The sequence below is a fragment of the Chionomys nivalis genome, chromosome 11 (assembly GCF_950005125.1).
Source record: "Chionomys nivalis chromosome 11, mChiNiv1.1, whole genome shotgun sequence".
NCBI classification, from domain to species: Eukaryota; Metazoa; Chordata; class Mammalia; order Rodentia; family Cricetidae; genus Chionomys; species Chionomys nivalis.
The window spans coordinates 28302143-28327121 of NC_080096.1; the positions used below are offsets into that span (position 1 = coordinate 28302143).

General features: G+C 45.2%; 1 protein-coding gene and 1 long non-coding RNA gene across 3 annotated transcripts in view; one reads left to right on the forward strand and one right to left on the reverse strand.

The window, feature by feature from the left end:
* LOC130883519 (uncharacterized) overlaps positions 1 to 18660 on the forward strand; it is a 72346-nt gene extending 53686 nt beyond the window's left edge. The window contains exons 2-6 of the long non-coding RNA XR_009057978.1: positions 12197 to 12300; positions 12516 to 12755; positions 15356 to 15461; positions 18378 to 18432; positions 18550 to 18660. This is a non-coding gene — a long non-coding RNA (uncharacterized LOC130883519). The remainder of the gene's footprint in view (positions 1 to 12196; positions 12301 to 12515; positions 12756 to 15355; positions 15462 to 18377; positions 18433 to 18549) is intronic.
* Rhbdl2 (rhomboid like 2) overlaps positions 1 to 24979 on the reverse strand; it is a 45751-nt gene that overhangs the window by 5594 nt on the left and 15178 nt on the right. The window contains exons 2-5 of one of the 2 annotated variants that reach the window (XM_057784047.1): positions 18373 to 18638; positions 12697 to 12845; positions 9409 to 9521; positions 1453 to 1553 (exon numbers count right to left, since the gene is read on the reverse strand). In XM_057784047.1, the coding sequence (XP_057640030.1) occupies positions 1453 to 1553; positions 9409 to 9521; positions 12697 to 12845; positions 18373 to 18618 (609 nt within the window). In that variant the 5' untranslated portion in view covers positions 18619 to 18638. Of the gene's footprint in view, positions 1 to 1452; positions 1554 to 9408; positions 9522 to 12696; positions 12846 to 18372; positions 18652 to 24979 lie in introns of those variants that run through there. The other variant, XM_057784046.1, reaches the window with a different exon arrangement.

Below are 24979 nucleotides of genomic sequence, written 5' to 3' on the forward strand. Positions count from 1 at the left end.
ATAAGCAAATGTCATCTTAGCCTGACTCCCTCTTCATTTGCTGTTTCATTTAAAGCAATGTTTATTGGTTTTCTTTTTGCTTTTGGTTTTGTTTTCGAGATAGGATTTCTCTGTGCAGCCCTGGCTGTCCTGGAACTCGCTCTGTAGACCAAGCTGGCTTTGAACTCATAGAGATCCGCCTGCCTCTGCCTCCTAAGTGCCAGGATTAAAGGCATGGACCACCATACCCAGCTTAAAGCAATGCTTATTCATTAAAGATTTAAAAGACAAATTATATGTCCAACAGTCAAGTTTTCAAATGCATCGGAAAAAGACAAGGCTACTTGCTGTACTTTGGACCACAAAACAAAATATACTGCTTAATTGTATAATGTAAATTACATAATTTCATTACAAGTAACATAAAATCAGCATTTAACTTGTCAGTAAATGGAGAGATGAGTCTAGTAAAATATTTCTAAGTCTTTCTGGTTGTTATTCTTTTACTATTTCATCTTCTTTCCCTGTAGGAGTTAAGAGAGATTTGCCCACTATTTGAGCATTTCTTTCACTCTTTTACAAGACTGGCAATGGCAGGCTATTATTTTTAAATTACATTTTCAGAAATGTATCGTGTGTGTGTGTGTGTACACCCATGCCTCACATGTGTAGGTCACATGACTTGTGCGAATAGGCCTTCTCCTTCCACCATATGCGTCCAGAGGATTGAATTCAAGCCTTAGGGCCTGGTGGCAAGACCTTTACCTGCTGAGTCATCTTGCTGGCCCTAAGCTGTTATTTTTAATCGAACTTTAGCTCCCTGGGAAGAAAGTTTATTGTTTGAAAGGGGAGGGAGAAGCAACTTAATAAATCAAAACACAGATATCTGACTAAGTGGTATCCTGGTGACGGCCGGACACAAAGGGTTACAACAGACAGGCTGGGAGTTGTCTTTTCTAGTGGCCAAACAATTCTTAGCTAAGAACTCAGTAAATGGTGATAAATCAGGATTCCCTGAATCAAACAACTACTCATTTATAAAGAAAACAAAAAGCAAAAAAGTCTAAGAGCTGGCAAGATGGCTCCAGAGGGTTTGGGTTTGAGTCTAACACCCACATAATGGCTCACGACCATCTGTAACCACCTTCAGGGGGTCAGATCCCTCTTCTAACCTCTACACACTCCAAGTATGTACATGTCATACATATATACATACAGGGAAAATACACATAAAATAATATAATAAATATATATTTATAACATAAATAATAAAATAAACAAGTTGGATTTTTTTTAAGTCCAGAAATGGGGTACGGTGGTGTTTGCTTGTCATCTCTGCACATAAAAGGGTAAAGCCCCAGAACCTAGGCGAGGAGCAAAGTAAAGGCCATCCTCTGCCCACATGTCAGGTACCAAGCTAGCCTGGGCTACATGAGAGACTGTCTTTGAGACTTCCACCCCCAAAATTCTTACCACTATAACATTCATAAAATAGCCTCCCATCAGTGCATAGACTCCTCCTGAAGCACCCACAAGAGACTTAAGGGGGTCAAAAATGGAGCTGGCGAGGGACCCTGGAGAAATAAAACACAAAAGGCCAGACAGAGCTGTAAGAATTGTAAATGAAGTAGGCTTTAAAAAGTCTACAGTAAAAATATGAGACATTTTGACCATTTTTATATTAGCAAGCAACAATTCTACCTTGTCCTTCTGTGCTGTGTAGATTCGGGCACACAGGTTATTACCGAAACATTAAACATCTGCTAACACAGGAGCTCAGGCTCTGGAGCCAGACTCATTAGCCATGACTTCAGGACATTATGCCTCCTGTCTATACCATGGAAATACAAATAAAACAGTCCCCAGTAGGCTTTGAGGGGACATAAAAGAGTTGATACACATATCATCCGAAAGCACTGTGTGATGTGTTTTGTAGCCTGGCTAGCTATAACTTCAGCTGGGCCAGTGAGACTGCTCAGCAGGTAAAAGCTTGCTGCCAAGCCCGATAACTTGATCCCTGGGACCCACATGGGGGAAGGAAAGAGCCAGCTCCAACAGGTTGTCTTCTGACCTCCACAAGAGTCTACATGCACATACACAAGTACACAAAAAATAAGTGTGATAACCATGTTCTGAGTACTAGAGGTATTCTTATCTCCTATAATTATAAAAAAAAAAAAGAGCTGTACCCCCTGAGCCATCTCCCTGAAGGTGGCCTCAGCATCCTTCATGACATAAGGTCCAATCATATCTTCCAAGCGAGATGAAACTCACTTACTAACCCAGTCCTAGATATCTGTACCAAAAGGTGAGCCAAATGATGTCCTTGCTATGCTTTTTACTTTCATGGTTTGTCTTTTCCTCTCATGACCTCCCTTAGGATGTAATAGCATCTATATTTTGTGTTAGAATGTTTGAGGGTTGGCGATATGGCTCAGCTGTTACAAGCACCGGCTGCTCTTCCTTGTAGCTCACAACCACCCATAACTACAGTTCCAGGAGATCTGATGCCTAGTCTGGTCACTGCAGGCACTGTATGCATGTGTGCCACGTGTGCACGCAGACACTGTATGCATGTGTGCCACGTGTGCACACAGGCACTGTATGCATGTGTGCCACGTGTGCATGCAGGCACTGTATGCATGTGTGCCACGTGTGCATACAGATACTATATGCATGTGTGCCACGTGTGCATGCAGGCACTATGCATGTGTGCCATGTGTGCACGCAGACACTGTATGCATGTGTGCCATGTGTGCACGCAGACACTGTATGCATGTGTGCCACGTGTGCACGCAGACACTGTATGCATGTGTGCCACGTGTGCATGCAGGCACTATGCATGTGTGCCATGTGTGCACGCAGACACTGTGTATGTGTGCCATGTGTGCACGCAGGCACTGTATGCATGTGTGCCATGTGTGCACGCAGGCAAAACTCCCATACACATGAAAACAAAGAATGCGCTGAGGAAGCACTCAGGAAGGAACAACTTTCTCAAAAGAAATTTCTGTTATGAGGAGGGGGAGGGGAAAGGGAGGGGCACAAGAGGAGGAGGAGAAACATCTCTTCAACATACATACCATGGTACTCTCAAATGCACACATACACCACATACATACATACATACATACATACATACATACATACATATGCAGAATGAAAAGTTGGCACAGAAGCACATACTTTTAATCCCAGCACATGGTAGGCAGAGGAAGGAGGACTGCCACAAATTCAAGGTCAGTCTGGTCTACATAGTAAAATCCTATCTCAAAAAACAAGAGCAAAACAAAATAAATGGGAAAATTTTGACCACAGCATATTCACCAGATAATAAATAAAAAGATAGGAAAGGATTTTGTTGTTGTTTTGATCTTTTAATTTTGTTTATTTTTTAAACCACATCTTACTGAGTGGCCTTGGGCTGCCCTGGAATTTATTCTGTAGGCCAGGCTGGCCTGAGTGCCGGGATTAAAGTTGTGCTACCACACCTGGCTTGATAACTATTTTTAAAATTGAATTAAACTTTAAAATCTTTCCACAAAGCAAATTACAGGCTGAGATGGCTTTATTGCTGGCGTTTTGTTTTGTTTTTTGACAGTGTCTCACATAGACCAAGCTGTTTACAAACTTGTTATGTAGCAGAGGGTAGCCTTGAAGTCCTGATCCTCCTGCCGCCATCTCCTGGGTGTTAGGGTTATAGGCATCCACCCCACTTCTCTGCTGAACTGTAACAATCATTGAGATGAGAAGGGATCGCAGGGCTGAGAATGCGCCTCAGTGGCAGGGTGCCTGCCTCCCTACCGTGTGCAAGGCTCTGGGTTTGATCCCCAGAGTAATGACAACTCCACCTAACCTTCTCCATAAAACCGAAGAGGCTAAGACACTTCCCTGCTTGTTGTATGAAGCAAGCATTATTTTAGTGCAAAATGAGCAAATTCATTACAAGAAACTACAGCCAAGGACTATGGGATCTGACCCAGTAAGAGAGCACTTGCCCAAATCTGAGTGCCCTGGAAACAAAGGAAGAAGGGAGGGTGTTATGGAATAATAGCTTAAGATGTGTTACATTTGTTTATGCTGTGGGATATTTATTTAGTGATGCAAAGATGTGTTGCATTCTTTGATGTTGCATTTATTTAACTCTGTAAAGCTGTGTTACTTTGCCTGCCTGAAACACCTGACTGGTCTAATAAAGAGCTGAATAGCCAATAGCAAGGCAGGAGAAGGATAGGTGGGGCTGCCAGGCAGAGAAAATAAATAATAGGAGAAATCTAGACTCTAGAGAAGCAAGAAAAGGAGAAGGAGAGGAGGACACCAGGAGCCAGCTACACAACCAGCCACAGAGTAAGAAGTAAAGAAAGATAAATAGAATAAAGAAAGATAAAAAGCCCAGAGGTGAAACATAGAAGAGAAACAGGTTGATTTAAGTTAGAAAACTGGCCAGAATTAAGGCAAGCTAAGGCCAGGCATTCATAAGTAAGAGTAAGTCTCCATGTATTTATTTGGGAGCTAGGTGGTGGGCCCCCAAAGAGTAGGAGGGAGGAAAGGAGAGAGAGAGGGAGGAAGGGAGAGAGAGAGGTAAGAAAGGAAGGAGAGATGGAGGAGGAAGAGGAAGGGGAGGAGGAGAGAGAACCAATATTTCTGGCCTCAGCTGGCACTTGCACTCATATGCACACACCCACACACACACTCATAATTAAAAACAAATCAGCCTGGTGGTGGTGGACACACTCCTCTAATCCCAGCACTCAGGAGGCAGAAGCTGGTGAATCTCTGAGAGTTCGAGGCCAGCTTGTTCCACAGAGTCAGTTTCAGGACAGCCAAGGCTACTCACCAAGGAAACCCTGTCTCCAAAAACAAAACAAAACAAAACAAAAAATCAAACAAACAAAACAAAATTAGTCTTTTAAAACTTTAATAAATTGAATCCAATAGTCTATAAAAATCATAACATACTATGGCCAAGTGGCATTTGACCTCCCAAAAGCAAGCTTGGTTCAACATGAGAAAGTCAATGTCATTCTACATATCACAAACCAAAATGGACAAATTGTATAAATAAACAAAAAATAAGCTAATAAAAAGAGAGGGGTAGGGAAAGAAAAGAGGCTGCAGAGGCAGCTTAGCTGTACGCCTCGCTCAGCAAGCATGTAAGCACTGGCTCAATCCCTACCCTACCAAAACCCAAAGAGGGAATGAATGACAAAATGCAGACAGAAGAAACTATCTGCATGTCATATACAGTTCCATTCAATAAAGAACGTGAGCCAAAATTTCAAATGGGCAGATAATTCAAACAAACCTTTCAGAGACGCCGAAACGGCAAGAGGGAGTCATGAGCCATCAGAAATACACATTTAAACCCACCCGATTAGCACCAGTCACATAACAGACAGGCTAATACAAAGAAAACAGACAGTACTAAACTATTAGTCTATAAAAGATCAGGGACTTCTGCTGTTGACATAAAACAGTCCACTTTATTGTCAAATGCCCTACAAAAATGTGGGTTCCAGCCGGGCGATGGTGGCACACGCCTTTAATCCCAGCACTTGGGAGGCAGAGGCAGGCGGATCTCTGTGAGTTCGAGACCAGCCTGGTCTACAGAGCTAGTTCCAGGACAGGCTCCAAAGCCACAGAGAAACCCTGTCTCAAAAAACCAAAAAAAAAATAAAAAATAAAAAAAATGTGGGTTCCAGGGTCCCATCCCCAGATTGTCTGAGTCAGTAGGTCTGGTGGGATCTGAGAGGGATCTGAGTGGCCTCAGGTGTCCCGAACCCTCCAGGTGACTGTGACATCAGTCAGCTTGCGGATGCCGAGCTGAAGGCAAGGGTGACAGAACGCTCACTTGGCATCTTGGCTTTCTTTTGATCACCGGGAATCGTTAGGTATTAGTCTATTTGCAGGTGATCCCAACAGATTGGGAAGCATAGACCTGAATGGCGAGAGAAACTTGCCAAGAAGCAATTGCCCAAATCACCAGAGACCGTGGGACAGTGCTGCCCACAGGTTCAAATCCAGCCCTGGGCAGAGCAGGAATGTGTAAGAGATGCAGGAGGCCCGCAAGTCTACACCTCTGTATTCGAGGACAGGACAAAAAGATGCAGGAGGAAACAGAAAGAGAAGAACCTTGGCACCAGGCGTTCACAAAGCTCTGTTTACTATAGCTCGAGACTGCTTCCTGCTGTCCATATTCCTGCTATTGCACACTACAAATCAGAAAGTCTCTCAAATAGCAGTTGATAAATATCTCCCATCATCTAAGGAGGAAAGGAAAAGCAAACACTAAACTGAGTTGAATTGTAATCCCTAAACCACATGTTGACATCCAATGCCCAATGCCCAGGAATAATATTTGAAAACAGGAGATCTTGATTTGATTTGTTTGTTTGTTTGTTTTGTTTTTTTGTTTTTTTGGTTTTTTTTTTTTTTTTTGAGATAGGGTTTCTCTGGGTAGCCATGGCTGTCTTGGAACTCAGTCTAGACCAGGTTGACCTTGAAACCAGAGATCCATCTCTACCTCCCGAGGGCTGGGAGTAAGGTGTGCACCACCACAACCCATCGAGACCTTATTTGAAAATAAGGCTATAAAGGAGAAAAAATATTGGTACCAGATGTGGTAGCGTGTGATGGACAATTTTATGTCAATTTGACACAATTTAAAATCATCTGAAGGGCTGGAGATTGGCTCAGAGGTTAAGAGCATAGGCTGCTCTTCCAGAGGCCCTGAGTTCAGTTCCCAGCACCCACATGTTGACTCACAACCATCTGTAATAAGACCTAGTGCCCTCTTCTGGCCTGCAGGCATACAGGCAGGCAGAACACTGTATAGATAAATAAATAAATAAATTTAAATAAATAATAAAATGATATCATCAAGGGGTGTAGAAGGAGCTGTGGGCCTGCTTTTCATCTCGCTCGGCTCCCGGCCACCTGGCTAGCTTATGCCTCAAAATAATTAAACGGAAACTGTATTCTTTTAAACACTTCTTGGCCACTAGCCTTAGCCTCTTCTTGGCTAATTCTCAAATCTTGCTTAATCCATATCTAGTAATCTGTGTAGCACCACGAAGTGGTGTCTTACCAGGAAAGACCTGCGGCCATCTTGGGCCGGAGCTTCATCGCATCTGCCCTGGAGAGGAGAGGCATGGCGTCTGAGCTCACTTCCCTTCTTCCCAACATTCTGTTCTGTCTACTCCACCCACCTAAGGGCTGGCCTATCAAATGGGCGAAGGCAGTTTCTTTATTAACCAATGAAATCAACAGACTGACATATGACCTTCCCACATCAAAGGGGGAACTTCAATCAAGAAAATGCCTCCATAAGATAAAGAGTGGACTGTCGGCAGGCCTGTAGGGCACTTTTTAAATTAGTGATTGATGAGGGAGGGTTCAGCCCATTGTGGGCGGTGCCATCCTAGGGCTGGTGGTGCTGGGCTCTATAAGGAAGCAGGCTGAGCAGGCCATGAGGAGCAAGCCAGTGAGCAGCTCTCTCCCATGGCCTCTGCATCAGCTCCTGCTGCCAGGTTCCTGCCCTGTTTGAGTTTTTCTCCTGAATTCCTTCATTGGTAACTAGCAATGCTGAAGTGTGAGCCGAATGAACCTTTTCTCCCCAACTTGCTTTTTGGTCACACGTTTCATCTCAGCAATTGAAACCCTAAGACATGACTCATTCCTGCAATCTCAGTACGGGGAAGGCTAAGGCAGAGGATCTTGTGTTTGAGGCCAGGATGGGCTACATTAGAGAGTGCTTAGGCAGCTTGAGCTATGAGACCAGTCTCAAAAACAGAAAGGTTGGGCTGTGGTGGTACATATCTTTAATACCAGCACTTGGGAGACAAAGGCAGGTGCATATCTGAGTTCAAAGTCAACCTGGTCTATAGAGAGAGTTCCAGGACAGCCAGGGCTACACAGAGAAACCCTATCTCATAAAAGAAAAAAGAAGAAGAGAACAGAAAAAAAAAAAAGGCTGGGGATGTAGCTCAGCAGGTATTTGCCTAGAAGTCAAAAAGCTGCTGAGTCCCCAACACCATATAAACCCAGAATCCTACCACTGGGGAGGTGGTGGGAGGAGGATCAGGAATTCAGAGCATCCTTCGTTATTTAGCAAGTTAAAGGCTAGCCTGGGCTACAGGATGGCCTGTCTCAAAAAGCAACGGGGAAAGGGGTAAAACAACTCAGCTATCCTTCAAGGAGTCAACAACTAGACAAGACTGTAACACAGCTGGGCAGTGGTGGCGCACGCCTTCAATCCCAGCACTCGGGAGGCTGAGGCAGGAGGAGCTCTGTAAGTTCGAGGCCAGCCTGGTCTACAAGAGCTAGTTCTAGGACAGGCTCCAAAACTACAGAGAAACCTTGTCTTGAAAAACCAAACCAAAACATAAAAAGACCGTAAACAGAATACTTCTCTGCGGTGGCAAAAATTAACCGTGATTCTTTCCTGAAATGACACAAACAAAGAGTGAGAACAGGTTAGTGCTTGTCAGTGGAAAAGAAGGAAGAGAGGCGGGAAGAAAGAGGCTGAGCCATAAAAAGGCAGAGTGAGGGTTCCCTGGAGTTGTGGGTATTTACTATCTCAACTACATGACCGTGAATGGCATGATCATGAACCGTGTGACTGTAAATATCTTGGCTGTGTTGCTATGTTAAAATTTATAGGATGGCGGACTGGGGAGTTGGTTCAGTGGTTAAGAGCACTGGCTGCTCTTCCAGAGGTCCTGAGTTCAATTCCCAGCAACCACATGGTGGCTCACAACCATCTGTAATGAGATCTGGTGCCCTCTTCTGGCCTGCATGTCTACCTGCAGGCAGAACACTGTATATATAATAAATAAATAAATTTTTTAAAAAAATTACAGGATGGCAACACTGGGGACAAACGAGCAAAGCATTTGGGATCTTAAGGTACCATTTCTTATAATTCATATCAATCTACAGCTTTCTCAAAATGAGAGCATTTATTTATTTTGGGATATCTATGTAGCCCTGGCTGATCTGGAACTGGCTCTGTAGACTGCCTCCCAAATGCTGGGGTTAAAATCGTGCACCACCACACCCAGAAAAATGTCTTTCTTAAATACAAATCTGGCCATGTTACTCTCCAGGCCCTTTGGTCTAGCAGATCAGGGGCTTCAAGATCCAAACACCAAGCTGTTTGTAGTTTTGAATTGTGTGAATGCTACGAGGTTAATCTGAGTTCAGTCACTGCAACCTTTCTTCAGGCGCTTGTAACATCTCTAATATCTAATCTCTAGACCAGTCATCTCTAACACTTACCATGTTCCTTAGCATATTATAATTATGCATGTCATATGCTGGGTGCAGTAAATACTGACTCCAGCAAAAAGCCCACTGTAGGCATCTATTACCTTTGGCTTCGTCTTAAGAGCCCAGACTTGTCGATTCCATGTCCCCCAGAACACTGACCTGCAAGGACTCCTGCCAGGTACACCAGCCCCACTCGGAGGCCTTTGTGGACCATTTCCAAGGGGAGGCCCAGAACCAGCTGCATGAAAAGATTGCCCACGATGTGCTGGACTCTGCAGAGACAAACACCGGTCAAATATCCAAGCGGCTGTGGTCATGGGAGACTTGCATGTGATAGTGCTCCTTAAGAATGTGCTAGAATCTTATTGCCTATCTTTTAACAGGCAGAGAGAGCGAGCCCCCGTGGCAGCCAGAAGAAAGCACCGCATCATTTAGTGCTGGAGTCACTGAAACTGTGGGTCACTCCATGTGAGTCTTAGGATCAAAGTTACCGTCCTCATGGCTGAGCAGCAAGCCTTCCTAACCACTGAGCCGGTCTCCATTCTAGCTTTTTTAAGCAGGCAACTCTGTTGTCTGTTTCATTCTCTTTTTTTTCTCTTCTCTTTTTAAAAAATAATTCTTAAGACTTTTTTATGTATATAGTGATCTATTTGCATGTATGCCTGCACACCAGAAGAGGGCATCAGATCCCACTATATGTGGTTATGAGCCACCATGTGGTTGCTGGGAATTGAACTCAGGACCTCTGGAAGAGCTGTCAATGCTCTTAATGGCTGAGCCATCTCTCCAGCCCAACTGTTATTTATTTTGAAATAAAATCTTTTTTTGTTTGTCTGTTTTTGTTTTTTTGAGACAGGGTTTCTCTGTGTAGTCTTGGCTGTCCTGGAATTTGCTTTGTAGCCCGACTGGCCTTCGAACTCACAGAGATCCTCCTGCCTCTGCCTTCCGAGTGCTGGGATTAAAGGCGTGCGCCACCACCACCTGGCTTGAAATAAAATCTTACCTGAAGCTTCGATATGTAAAACAAATAAAAGTATTTTAGAAATATAAATGTATAAATTTTACTTTACAACAATTATAACTGAAACAAACACCAAGGAAACTAACTAAAAGAATGAGGTCCAGGCATGGTGGAGCACAACTTTCATTCCTTTTCCTGGGAGGCAGATGCAGGTGGATTTCTGAGTTCAAGGCCAGTCTGATCTACACAGTTAGTTCCAGTACATCCAGGGCTACATCAAGAGACCCTGTATCAAAACAAATTTTAATGAAAAACAAAAGTGCTCAAGGGCTCAGGACGTAGCTCAGAGGAAACAGCACTTGCTCAGCGCACATGAAGCTCCAGGCCTTAGGCAAAGCACCCAGCACCCTGCCCTGTCTGTCTGCTTAGCCACTGATCAAAAACTGGTCATTTGGGCTGGAGAGATGGCTCAGTGGTTAAGAGCATTGCCTGCACTTCCAAAGGTCCTGAGTTCAATTCCCAGCAACCACATGGTGGCTCATAACCATCTGTAATGAGGTCTGGTGCCCTCTTCTGACCTTCAGGCATACACATAGAAAGAATATTGTATACATAATAAATAAATATTAGAAAAAAAAACTGGTCATTTAAATCCAGGGTTGGGTGGGTCACATGGGTGAAGCTCAATTCACCCAATACCACAGGGCTCCCCCAAAGAAGCAGGACAGCCACAAGCTATTTGCTGACCACAGTGGGCATGGAGGACCAAACACAATGAGTAAACCCTTTTCACACTTTTTCTTTTTCTTTTTATTTTTGAGACAGGGTTTCTCTGTGTAGCCTTGGCTGTCCTGGCCAAGGCCTACGCTGGCCTATACTGGCCTTGAAGTCTTGATCCTCCTGTCTCTACCTCCCACCTACTGAGATTGCAGGCGAACACCATGGGTCGCCTGGTTCTGAGTAAGGTCTTGAGAGGCTCTCACATTTAAGAAACTGTAAATGACTGGGCGGTGGTGGTGCATGCATTTGATCTCAGCACTCGGGAGGCAGAGGCAGGTGGACCTCTGTGAGTTTGTGGTCAGCCTGGTCTACAGAGTGAGTTCCAGAACAGCAAGAAATACAGAGAGAGAGAAAGAGAGAGGGAGAGAAGAGAGAGAGGGAGGGAGGGAGGAAGGGAGGGAGGAACTGTAAGCAAAACTAGGAAGCAAACATTGCCTCCCTATTCATTATCTTTCTTTCTTTGCTTCCTCCCATCGTGTGTGTGTGTGTGTGTGTGTGTGTGTGTGTGTAGGGGGGGAGGGCGGTACAGGTGTTGTGTAATGCACCCTGAGGCCAGGAGAGAGCGCTGGGGCTTCTCTTCCGTCATCCTTGCTCTACCTTATTCCACTAAGGCAGCGCCTCTCCTGAACCCGAGGCCTGTGTTAGTCAGCTAGACTGGCAGCTAGCAAGCACCAGCAATCTTCCTGTCTCCACTTGTCACAGCGCTGAGGTGACACGCACATGAGACGGTGCCCAACAAGTGCTCTTAACCACTGTGCCTTCTCTCCAGTTCCACCTATGCGGCTTCTGTACCTCCTTGTGCTGCTAACTGGTAGTGAGTCGGTTAAATCCTAGTGCGCATCATTCAATATGCCCACAAGTTAATTTTTACAATGCGTTTGGAGGAGGCGGACTGGTGGTTGATTCAGTTCTGCTTCTTCACCTAAACGATGACTGGACAACATCCGAGTAGGGTGACCTACTTTTGGTTTGATAGTGACTTGAACTCAGAGTGCTGGGATCAACAGTGTCCAGCTCATTAGCATTCTTATATCAGCACTAACATTAGATAGTTATGCAGAGCCCAGTACTCCTAGCTTCCAAGGGCACCAGTGTGTTATTATACACACACAAATAACAACAACAACAACAAATGTTCCAAACAGATCAGTGGCAATTTGGAGTTTTTATCTCTCTTCCTTCACCCCATCCCCCATCCTCTGACAGGATCTCACTATGTAGCCATGGCTGACCTGGAATTCTGTGTAGACCCAGCTAGATCTCAATTCAGGAGTCTGCTTGCATCTGCTTTCTTAGTGCTGGGATTCAAGGTATGTTCCATTGCACCCTGCTTTGTTTTACTTTTTAAAAAAATTAAAATCTTTGTGTCTGTGTGTGTGTGTGTGTAGACAATTTGTGGGAGTCAGTTCTCTCCTTCAGCTGTGTGGGTTCTGGGGATTGAACTCAGGTCATTGGGTTTGGCAGGTGTCTTTACCTTACCCTCTGAACCATCTCACAGACCCCCTGTTTTTGTTTGTGTTTTAAGACAGAGTCTGGCTAAGTGGCTGGCTGGCCTGAAATTCAACTTGTAGGTCATGTGGACCTCAAACCTGCCATGATCTTCTTGCCTCTGACTGCCAAGTGCTGGAATGACAGGCATGTGCCACCTTGCCCAGCCTAACAATTACTTCTAATCTCTTCTGACACCGTCGGTCATCATCCCTTACCCGGCGTGGACCAGCATGTATGAGATAAACCTCCAGGCTTCTTCCCTCTTCTCAGGGAGGTAAGTTAAGGGACTTTCCAAGATCCCCTTGTCCAGAGTGATCCACTGCTTCTGAGGCTTCCACACAGCATAGTAAACAAACACGGCCAGCTGTCAAGGAGGAGCAATCAATCCGGTTAGCCAGGCTTCCTCTGAAGGTGGGCCCCATTCAAACCCACGGGCAGTATCTGCGCCTGAGTGATTAGCTCTTCATGGGCTCTGAAGACGGTGGAGTTAAACTTCTCCACCATCCCCCACAATGGTCAGACTTCCTCATGCTGAGGAGCAGCATTAGGCCAGATTGTAATGAAGCAGCCTGAGTCCCTTTCTCTTCGCTCTCCTAACTCTCTGTTGTCACTCTGTGCTCTGTCACCCTTCCTGACTACATTACCTGTGTTCCTCACCTTCACTCTGACTTCACAGCCAGAGACCTGGCAGACAGTCTTACTGAAGTGATGAAGATCGGTACCCCAGTGATGTCGTGTGAGGTCCTGTGTCCCAGTGATGTCGTGTGAGATCCTGTGTCCCAGTGATGTCGTGTGAGGTCCTGTGTGTGTCCCAGTGATGTCGTGTGAGGTCCTGTGTCCCAGTGATGTCGTGTGAGGTCCTGTGTGTGTCCCAGTGATGTCGTGTGAGGTCCTGTGTGTGTCCCAGTGATGTCGTGTGAGGTCCTGTGTGTGTCCCAGTGATGTCGTGTGAGGTCCTACCTCCTGATGTGATGAGAAGGGCACTTTACATTCTATGACAGTCTTCCCAACTCTAGCCTAACTATGAAAAAAAAAAATCAGACAGCCCCAGACAAGGACACTCTACAAGGTACCTGGCCGATATACTTCATCTTTATCAAGGTCATGAAAGACACTGAGAAGCTGTCCTGAATCAGAGGAGCCTGGGGAGGGAGGACAAGTTAATGCAGTGTGAAACCCCGTATTGGAAGGGACCAGAGGATGAGAAGGAGACATTAGTGAGAAAATCAATCAAATCCAAGTAAAGCCTGAAGGTTAGTTAATAGTGCAGGTTCAGCCTCCGGAATATAACATTTTAAATCCAAAATGCTCCAAATTTTGAAGTTTTTGAAAACCAATGTGACACTTTAAAAAGTTTTAGAAATCTGAAGAGATGGCTCAGTGATCTTCCAGAGGGTTCCGGTTTGATTCCTGTAACCCATACAGTGGCTCACAACCACCTCTAACTCCAGTTATCTGGCCTCTAAGGACATGAGACACACCTGTGGTACACACACACATGCAGGCAGAACACCATACACATAAAGTAGTGAAAATTTGGAGGACAAGTTTCAGGTTTCTATGTGCGTGCTGACCTTCGTGGGTGTGCCCTTACACATGGAGGCCAGAGGTCAACATCAGGCGTCATTTCTCAGGCGCCAGACACATTGCTTTTTGAGACCGAGTCTCTCATTCACCTGAAGCTCAAACGGTAGGCTAGGCTGGCTGACTAGCAAGCCTCGGGAATCCATCCATTTGTCTCCACCTCCCTAGAGCTGGGATTCAAGTGCACACCCTAACTCCTGACTCTTTTACATGGACTCTGGGGATTAAAGTCATGTCCACATGCCTGCATGGAGCCGGGCGGTGGTGGCGCACGCCTTTAATCCCAGCACTCGGGAGGCAGAGGCAGGCGGATCTCTGTGAGTTCGAGACCAGCCTGGTCTACAAGAGCTAGTGCCAGGATAGACTCCAAAACCACAGAGAAACCCTGTCTCGAAAAACAAAACAAAACAAAAAAAAAAAAAACCACATGCCTGCATGGGAAGTATTTTACAGACTGAACTATCTCCCCAGACCCAAAGTTTTAGATTTGGGAGTACTAAAGTCTATACAAATAGTCCAAAATTGGAGCCAGATAGATGTCTCAGCCATGAAGAATGTATCCACTGCTCCTGCAGAAGACCTGAGTTCAGTTCGCAGCATCCACAATCTAACAGCTTACAACTGCTTCTAACTCCAGCTCCTGGGGAATCTAGTGCCCTCTTCTGGCCTCCCAAGGTACTTGCACTCACACTCACAACCCTCCCTACTCCCACACACATATAATTTTAAAAAAATTATTCAGAAATATTCTGAAATACAGGCGCTGAAGAGATGGCTCAGTGAATAAAATCATACATTGTTCTTCCAAAGGACCAGAGTTCAATTCCCAGCACACATATCAAGAGGCTCAGGACCATTTGTAACTCCAGCTCCAGGAGGGATCCAATAACTGGCTTCCTCAGGCACCAAAGAAATTGTAAGCATTTCTGTTAAGAGATACTCAACCTCTGGGCAGAGGTGGCGCACACCTTTAACCCTTGGGAGGCAGAGGCAAGTGGATCTCTGTGAGACCTTGGCCAGCCTGGTCTACAAAGTGAATTCCAGGACAGCCAGGGGTATTACACAAAGAAATCGTGTTTGAAGAGAGAAAGAAAGAAAGAAAGAAAGAAAGAAAGAAAGAAAGAAAGAAAGAAAGAAAGAAAGCAAAAGAGGTACTCAGCCAACACTGTGACAACATTAGTGCTTTAGATCTAAGGCACTTTGGAATTTTGAAACTATATAATATTAACAATGGAAGAATTGAGGGCTCTATTCTATTTTAAGAACATTTCTTTTCTCTTTTTGAGACAGAGTTTCATGAATCCCAGACTGGCCTTGAACTTGCTAAGTGGCAGAGGGTGACCTTGCTTGAAGTTCTGATCCTCCTGTCTCCAGTTCTTGAGAGCTAGGATTACAGGTATGTCCTACTGTATCTGGTTTTACAAAATGTTGGGGAGTAAATCCTGAGTTTCAAACATGCTAGGCAAGTCCTCTGTCAACAGAGCAACATCCTCAACTGGTTCTCCTGTAAGAGGCAGACACTACGGCCCCTGCTCCAGGACCTCACTGTGGGGAGCGATACTTTCAAAGCACTGCCTTATTCTTAAATATGAGATCTCCCGTTCTTTCTCCAGCGCCTCCCTTGTCCTCACGTGCACTCAGTACTGGGAGATTCACAGTCACACTGGGTAGTCCAGACACACAGAGAATCCAGACACAGAGCCTAACACTTGCTTCCCAGTCTTGTAATAAAGCCCCATAAGAAAGACGCCTCTGGAAATGGCTGTGGAATGTTTCTAGATGTGTTACAATTGTTTGTGCTGCGTTTGTTTAACAATGTAAAGATGTGTTGCATTTGTTTCACCTTGCCTGCTTAAGGCACCTGATTGGTCCAATAAAAAGCTGAACGGCCAATAGCTAGGCAGTAGAGGGATAGGCAGGGTTGCTGGGCAGAGAGAATAAGTCAGAGGGGAAATCTAGGCTCAAGAGAGAGGAGAACAAGAGAGAAAGAGGGCCGCCCAGTCAGACATGGAGGAAGCAGGAAAGCAGAACTTAAAGATGGAAAGAAAGGTTAAAGGCCCCAAGGTAAAATGTAGACGAAGAGAAACAGGTTAATATATGTTATAAGAGCTGGTGGGACAAGCCTAAACTAAGGCTGAGCATTCCTAACTGACAGTAAGTCTCCTTGTCTTTTTTTTAATTTATTTATTATGCATACAATATTCTGTCTTGATGCATGCCCGCACATCAGAAGAGAGCGTCAGATCTCTTTACAGGTGGTTGTGAGCCACCATGTGGTTGCTGGGAATTGAACTCAGTACCTCTGGGAGAGCAGCCAGTGCTCTCAACCTCTGAGCCATCTCTCCAGCCCCTAAGTCTCCTTGTCTTGATTTGGTAGTGGTTGGTGATCCAAGAAAGCCTCCTACAGGAAATGGTGACACATTTGCCACGAAAGTTTTGGTTTCTGCAATGGTTAATTTTATGTTCAATTTAGCAAGGTTCATATAGACTCAGATACATCTTCAGTCATTCCAGATGTTCCTATGAGTTTTTTGCTTTTCTGTGCATTTTCTACACATCAACTAGTTAGCTAGCAAGTGAATTACTTAGTTGCAGCATCCTACTATATAGCCTAGGCTAGCCTCAAACTTACTGTGTAGTCTAGGCTCTCTTAAACTCAAGATTCTTCTACTTCAGTTTCCAAGTTCTGAGATTACAAAGTCATGTCCCCATGTCCACCTGTGATCATTTCTTTTTGTTTGTTTGTTTGTTTTTGTTTTTCGAGACAGGGTTTCTCTGTAGCTTTGGAGCCTGTCCTGGAACTAGCTCTTGTAGACCAGGCTGGCCTCAAACTCATAGAGATCCACCTGCTTCTGCCACCCGAGTGCTGGGATTAAAGGCGTGCGCCACCACCGCCTGGCTGAGATCATTTCTTGAGATAAATATTAGTACCCCTTTCCCTCCATCTTGTGTGGTGTTTCAGAAGAAAGCATTAATAGAAAAAGACTATTTCTTGAGAAAAAGAATTACTTTAGCAAGTGGCCTTGAACTCAGTACAAAAACTTTTAATGGGGGGCCGGGTAGTGGTGGTGCACGCCTTTAATCCCAGCACTCGGGAGGCAGAAGCAGGCGGATCTCTGTGAGTTCGAGACCAGCCTGGTCTACAAGAGCTAGTTCCGGGACAGGCACCAAAGCTACAGAGAAACCCTGTCTCGAAAACAAACAAACAAACAAACAAACAAAAAAAAAAAACCTTTACCGGGTCTCCAGCTTGCCCTGGAGTTTGGAGAGCTGAAATCCCCTTCCCTTCCAGTTCCTTTCCTCACACCCAATTGGTTCTGTTCTGCTGGGAGCCCTGACTACTACAGTCCCTGACACCCAAGCTGGGGCATTAGTGGGAACTAAGAGGATTACAGGAGGGACATCTTAAGGCCCCTGAAGTCATGCCCCTCCGGGCAGTCATCTCTACCAACTCTTTCCTAAGAGAAAAACCTTGGATTTACCGAGGACAGGAGGGGCCTGGCCCTTCCCAGTCACACCCGTGGTGACTCATCCCCACCTCTCTGAGCTTTGTCCTCTTTCTGGAAACCAGGAAAGCTGAGCAGGTCATAGACCGAGAACACAGCCCATCAGCCCACAGTCCACCCACAGCAGGTGCTACATTTTCCTCTGAAGCTCAGGCAGCTGGAGACTGCTCTAAATATACACCCCAGGCCGACCTGACCAGCCAGTCTGTTTTGTTTCATGAGATAAAGTCAATTTGCAAGCTAAATATGGTGGTACATGCCTGTCATCCCAACACCCGGGTGGTTGTTACAAAAGGATTATAGTGTATTTATGGCCAGTCTGAGCTACAACGTCAGATCCCATTTCAAAAAAGGGGGGGTGGTGGTGCACACCTTTAATCCCAGCACTCAGTAGGCAGAGGCAGGTGAATCTCTGTGAGTTCGAGGTCAGCCTGGTCTACAGAGCCACACAGAGAAACCCTATTTGGGGAGGTGCAGGGGGGGGTGGAGGAGGGGGAGCTAATTTGCATGCCCAAAGTCCCCTGGTTTCTAAAAACCCCACCAGCTAAAATGAAATGAAGTTAGTGAAATCAGCCAATGTCAAGCATCAAATTTCCATCATGGATGAAACCAGCGCCTGGGTTGGCAGTGACTGAGCAGATCCGCTCTGGGAGCCATGAGGGGGCAGAGGCTGTGGTGCTGCCCTCGTCCCTCTATGCCCTCTTCCTGCATGCTTTCTCCTCTAAGGCAGGCTTTGTCCCCAGTCTGTCTGCAGCTTCTGGTCTGACCGGGTGTGAGGGCCCCTCACAGGGCTGTGTTTACCTCAGCCAGGCTGACGAAGATGATGAAGAGCGGCGGCGGGAGGCAGTTGGCTCTCTCCAGGTAAGTTCTTCGGGCTGGCTCTGGAAGCATCCACTTTGAGACAATCCTGTGGACCTTTCTGCTCCTGGGGAAGTCTTTACCTTCACCGTTGTCCTCCCTCATCTTCTCCTCTTCCAGCTCTTCCTTTCCCGCTCTTTCCGTACTCAGATTCACAGTCTCCATCTCCACATCGTCAGCAGCAGCCATCGGCCTGGTCCTCCCTCCACCTAGAGCAGACATGAATGTGGGGGGAACCAGATGAGGCTCTTTCCAGGGCTCTTTGGAAAACTGTCTTCCTGGTCCTTCCTGCGCGTGGAGCTAGGAGGCAGCTAAAGACCATCAAAGTGGTCCAAACCTAAGTGGCCACAAATGGTGTTTTTACCATACTGTTTTGTAAATGTTTTAAAACATGGGGATTTGGGATAGGTAAGACACTGTTTTTTTTTTGTTTTGTTTTGTTTTGTTTTTGTGTGTGTGTGTGTGTGTGTGTGTGTGTGTGTGTAACAACCTAGTAGGTAAAGGCACTGGCTACCAAACCTAGCAGCCTGAGTTTGATCCCTGGGATCCACACTGTGCTGTAAAGAACAGAACCAAATCCTGCAGTTTGCCCTCTGACTTCCACATGCTCACTGTGGTCCACACCCACACAGTAAACAAAAGTAATTTTTAAAACAGGGAGTCTGATGCTCATAGACCTTAGGCATGTAGTAAACTCTGTGTGCTCTTCTCTTTATAAAAGCAAAATAACAATAAAAAGCCATGGGCCCGTGAGGTAACTCAGTGGGGAAAGGGGTCTGCTGCCAAGCTGGATGACCGGTGTGCGACCCCGCAGACCCCTACAGGAAGGAGAGAACTGAGTCCTGAAAGCCATCTTTTGACTACCACACAACACGCAGAAAATAATTCTCCAGTGTAATTTACAATACACAGCTTGAGAAGCAGAGGCAAGAGGGTAAGAACACCCTTAGCAATATAGTGAGTTCAGAGCAAGCTTGGGTTGAAGGGAAGTAGTGGCACATGCCTTTAATCCCAGCACTTGGGAGGAAGAGGCAGGCGGATGTCTGTGAGTTTGAGGCCAGCCTGGTCTGCAGAGAGAGTTCCAGCACAGCCAGGGCTGCACAGGAAAACCCTGTCTTGAAAAACAAAAACAAAAAAGCAAGTCTGGGCTACAAGAGATCTTATCTAAACAAGTAAGTAATAAATCAGATAAATAATTGAATACCTTCTTTTAAATAAAAAAGCATACCCCTGGATCCAGACAGTTTGGGGGACTAAGGATGTCCCTCAGTTGGTAGAGTGCTTAAATGTTGCATGTGCAAAGCTCTGGTTTGATCCCCAGCACCACATAAACTAGGTGTGGTTGCTCTGTCAGCCCAGCACTTGGAGGGTAGCAGTCAGAGGATCAGAAGTTCAAGGCCTTCCTCTGCTGTGTAGCCAATCGGTTGTTACCCCGAGATACACGCGACCAGTCTCAAAAATCAAAGACAAAAAAACCAAACCAGTCCTAGCCGAATGTGGCAGCACGGCCCGCAGTTCTGCAGTTCTGGCGCTCGGCAGGCTGAGGTAGGAAGAGCAGTTGAGGCCAGGGGTGTGACGACCACAGCCAGCTTGGGCAACACAGCCGGACTCCATCTCAACAACAGAAAAACTGACCTTGTCCACATACCAGCTATAAGGGTACCTCAAGAAAGTCATATACATTGAACCCCAAATTACTTTTTTTAAACTACGGTAAACACTAGGAACCTTGGGCTGGTAGGATGGCTCAGCATCCAGCCTGATGACATGAAATCAATCCCTAGAATCAAGAGGAGAGGAGAGACTGACCCCACCCCACCCACAAAATAAATGAATGTTTAAAAACTTTAGTGACGTGGAACTATTTTAACCATTTAAACAGTCTGGTGATATTGAGTGTACTTACAAAGTTGTGTAATCATTATCACCATCTGGTTCCAAAAAATTTTCCTCTCCCTACACAGAAGGCCCACCTGCATTGAGCAGTCTCTGCCCTCTTGGGGTCTCTCCCTCTTCTCCCGTAGCCTCTAATCTGCTCCTGGGACCTGGCAGTGTTTGGAAAGCTCAGGAAATGTGTCCTGTGTTTTCTTTCTGGCTTCTCTCACAGTGTTTTCAAGAGTTATTTGTGTTGTAGCATGAACTACAGTTCTTTCCCTTTTTTTCTTTTCTTTTAATTTTTATTTTCTTTTTAATGTGTAGCCCAGGCTGGCTCGAACTCATGATCCTCCTGCCTCTGCCTCCTTCAGCAAATCCTACCTGCATGTGCCATCACAAGCGGCTACAGTTCTTCTGTGGATGAATATATTGTAGTGTACAGGTGGTACCTCACAGCTTGGGTATCCACGCATCTGTTGATGCTAATAAGTTGTTTTCACCTGTACCTACTGTGGCCAAGCTTCCAGGATGAGCTGTTGTTTGTGCGCCTGTCTTTAGTTCTTTGATGCATATAACCTACATCCTTAGTCATGGCAATACTAGGTGCCCCTCAGATTTCCAATCTGAAGTAGAGATCATGGCAGCAACTGGGGGCATGATTTTAGCTAACATATAAGTGACAGTTGGGCAATATCTGGCACACAGGAAACATTCCATAATCATTCATTATTACTGGTAATGGATGAGTGAGTATATCGGTGTGTGGATGGAAGGATGGATAGATGGATGGGTGGGAGGGTGGATAGTGGATGGATGGATGGATGGATGGATGGATGGATGGATGGGAGGGTGGGTGGATGGATGGGTGGGAGGGTGGGTGGGTGGATGATGGATGGATGGATGGATGGTGGGTGGATGGATGGGTGGATGGATGGATGGATGGATGGATGGATGGATGGGTGGATGATGGATGGATGGATGGATGGATGGATGGATGGATAGATGGGTGGATGGATGGATGGATGGGTGGATGATGGATGGATGGATGGATGGATGGATGGATGGGTGGATGGGTGGGAGGGTGGATGGATGGATGGATGGATGGATGGATGGATGGATGTGTGGATGGGTGGATGGATGGGTGTGTGGATAGTGGATGGGAGGGTGGATGGATGGATGGATAGATGGATGGATGGATGGATGGATGGATGGATGGATGGATGGATAGATGGATGGGTGGTGGGTGAGTGGGTGGATGGATGGGTGGGTGGGAGGGTGGATGGATGGATGGGTGGGAGGGTGGATGGATGGATAGATGGATGGGTGGGTGGAAAGATTGAATGAGTCTGTTTTCACAAGCAACTTATTGGTAATCAAATCAAACCCAACTTATTTCCAGATGAATTGCCTCAGGCCTGACTCCATGGTACAATGTGTTATTCTCAGTGAGTACAGGAAGGGGTAAAACCTTTCATTTTTCTTTTGGACAGCAATTTTTCCAACGATAGAGTCTGTTTTCCACCCTGGCACCTTCTGCCTTCCCACTCGCACATGACCCAGGGCCAGACATTAGATTCCTATACATAGTCGCTGAGACCAGCAGCTTCCACTCATAAACATGAAAGCGTTCAAATAAGGTCAGAGCTGGGAACGTAGCTCAGTCAAGGGCTCACCCACGTAAGCATGTTGTGGGGTGGATCCCCAGCGCTGCAAACAAACAAATAAGTTTAATTGGGAATTATTCCCCTCCTAGGAAGCAGCCCCATTATAAACTTAATTACCATATATGATCATCGTATGAGGGAATAAAATTCCACATTGTTGACAATGTGACTTTACGTTTATAAAAGGAACCAGAAAAATAACGATGACTTGTGTTCTGCTTAGATTTTCTGTCATCTTGACACAAGCTAGAGGGGAAGGGGGACTTCAAATGAGAAAATGCTGACATCAGGTTAGACTGTGGGCAAATCTGGGGCATTTTTTTTTTAATTGATGATTGACATGGGTAAGTCCCCCACACACACACTGATGCTCTTAGGCAGGAGGTCCTGAGTGGATAAAAAAGCCAGCCTAAGCTGGGTGGTAGTTTTGCACGCCTTTAATCCCAGTCCTTAGGAGGCAGGGGCAGGTGGATCTCTGTGAGTTCGAGGCCAGCCTGGTCTACAAGAGCTAGTTCCAGTACAGGCTCCAAAGCTACAGAGAAACCCTGTCTTGAAAAACCAATTTAAAGAAAAAAGAAAAAGAAAAAGTATCATATAGCCCAGGATCTCTTGTTGCCATTAACTTGCTATATAGCCAAAGTTGGTCTTGAACTCCTGATCCTCTCGCCTCTGCCTCCCAGGTGCAGGGATTACAGGTACGTGTCACAGCAGCTGGCTAGAAGCAACCTTTAGATAAACAACAAGACATTTTCAGAGGCCTAAGGAAATGCAGCATGGCCTCAAGGCAAAGCAGGCGGCAATGATCCCAGCCTCTATAGCCTCTCTGAGATACGAAAGCACCCACAGCTATCCAGTTGCCTGTTCGGTCACTTCATTACCATGTCACTCGAATGGGTATTTACTCCTCTGACGGCTCCGTGACTCATTAAGGAAAGATCATGAGGGTTCCTGGCATTTTCTTTCATGTCAGCAAGATACACCTCCTAATGTACTGCCAGTTTTTGCTGCCTATTCTTTGTTGAAATGGAAAAGAGGGCCTTCTTTTGTTTTCACAGAAGATGAGAACCTGTGGATTGCTTCTAGATCAATATGGTATGATAGACCATGCCCCCCTCAAAGGTTGCCATGAACACCCTCAAAAAATTACTTCACCCAACTGCTGACTGAGATGAACCTAGCAGACAGGATACATCATGAAAGGCCTGATTAACAACGCCCCCAGTCAGCAGGAAGCAGTATAGACAGAACTGCGCCCATATTCCCAAATATTGTCTATAAATGTTTATTTACATTTAAAGGGGGATATGATATAGGTATGAATAATTTGCATTGGTGTGGATCTTGGTTTATTAATACAAATTTAAGGTCAATTTTGTTATATGTATATTTCTGCTCTTGATTAAGGTATTGTGATTGTATAGTTCATTTAAAAATGGAATGTATAATTAAGAAATATAGGTTAATAGATAATCTATAATAGTCAAGCTTGTAGTCATGTTAGTTAGATTTTTCAGATGTATAGAGATTTATTTAAATTAGATATGTATTCTTCAAATCTTTCAGAGACCTTCAGAATATGGCATTTAAATGTTTTAATAACTTAGGACTTTTCATGACAATGAGACACATCTTTTTCTGGCAGCACAAGCTACTTCAAGAGGAAGATGGGCATCGAAGAGGCTCCTTATGGAGTTTGTAAGCTATTTGGGCAAGACACTGCTCTTGCCTGAACTGCTTCACTGGACATGCGGTACCCACAGAGAGAGGACTGCTGAACTTGCCTAAAGGTGAGATGGTCCTTTGGGGTTCCTGCTTTATCAAAGATTCTGCAAGACATTCTGTAGGACAGAGAAGAAAGTGACTGAACTGCCGGGCGGTGGTGGCGCACGCCTTTAATCCCAGCACTCGGGAAGCAGAGGCAGGCGGATCTCTGTGAGTTTGAGACCAGCCTGGTCTACAAGAGCTAGTTCCAGGACAGGCTCCAAAACCACAGAGAAACCCTGTCTCGAAAAAAAAAAAAAATGACAGTTGAAAGTGACTGAACTGTCTTTGAAGTTTCCTGCTTCATGGAAAAGTCTGCTGGATACTATGGGCCTGTAGGCTGAAGATGGATGTCCCAATGGTACAGAGAACTTTGGGTGACCTGTCCAGGCAGCAAGATGTCTCTGTCAATTCTAGAATTTTAGAAGTTGCTTACAATACACTTCCTGTTTTACTTAGGTAATATTATATCTTTCTGGATTCTTTGATGGAGTTGAAGAATTTATATAGTTTTCCTTAGTTATGGTAAAAGATAAAGTAGATATAAATATTGTAACTGTAGTTTTTGCTTGATACCTGTTTTGTTATGTAATTTTACTATGTTAAAGTTAAAGCCTTCCTTTTTGTTTAAACAGAAAAGGGGAAATGGTGTAGGAGTTCCTTCTGCTTATGTATTGTTTTCATTGGTTAATGAATAAAGAAACTGTCTTGGCCTTTTGATAGGACAGAACTTAGGTAAGTGGGAAAAACAGAACTGAATGCTGGGAGGAAGAAGGCAGAGTTGGAGAGAGACACCATGGATCCACCAGAGACACATGCTGGGAATTTTATCTGGTAAACCACTGCCATGTAGCAATACATAGATTAATAGAAATGGGCTAAATCAAGGTGTAAGAGTTAGCCAAGCAGTAATTTAATGAGCACAGTTTCTGTGTGGTTATTTCAGGGCTAAGCTAGCTGGGTGGCCGGGATGAACAAGTGGCCCTCTTCCTTGCAACAATTAATTAATTAATGAGAGGTGGAGGCAGAAAGAAAAAAGAAACCTCAGTCAGATGTGTCCAGCACTTAGGAGGCTGAGGCGGGAAAACTGCGACTTCCATGTCCTAGGAGACTCTATTTCAAAGGCAAAGCAACATTTAAAAAAGAATTAAAATATGGAAAGCACTTTCTTCCTTTGGGATCTCACCTGGTCCATGCACTGGAAAAGGTAGGACTCTGCTGCCAAAGCAGCTGCCTACATTAAAAATAAA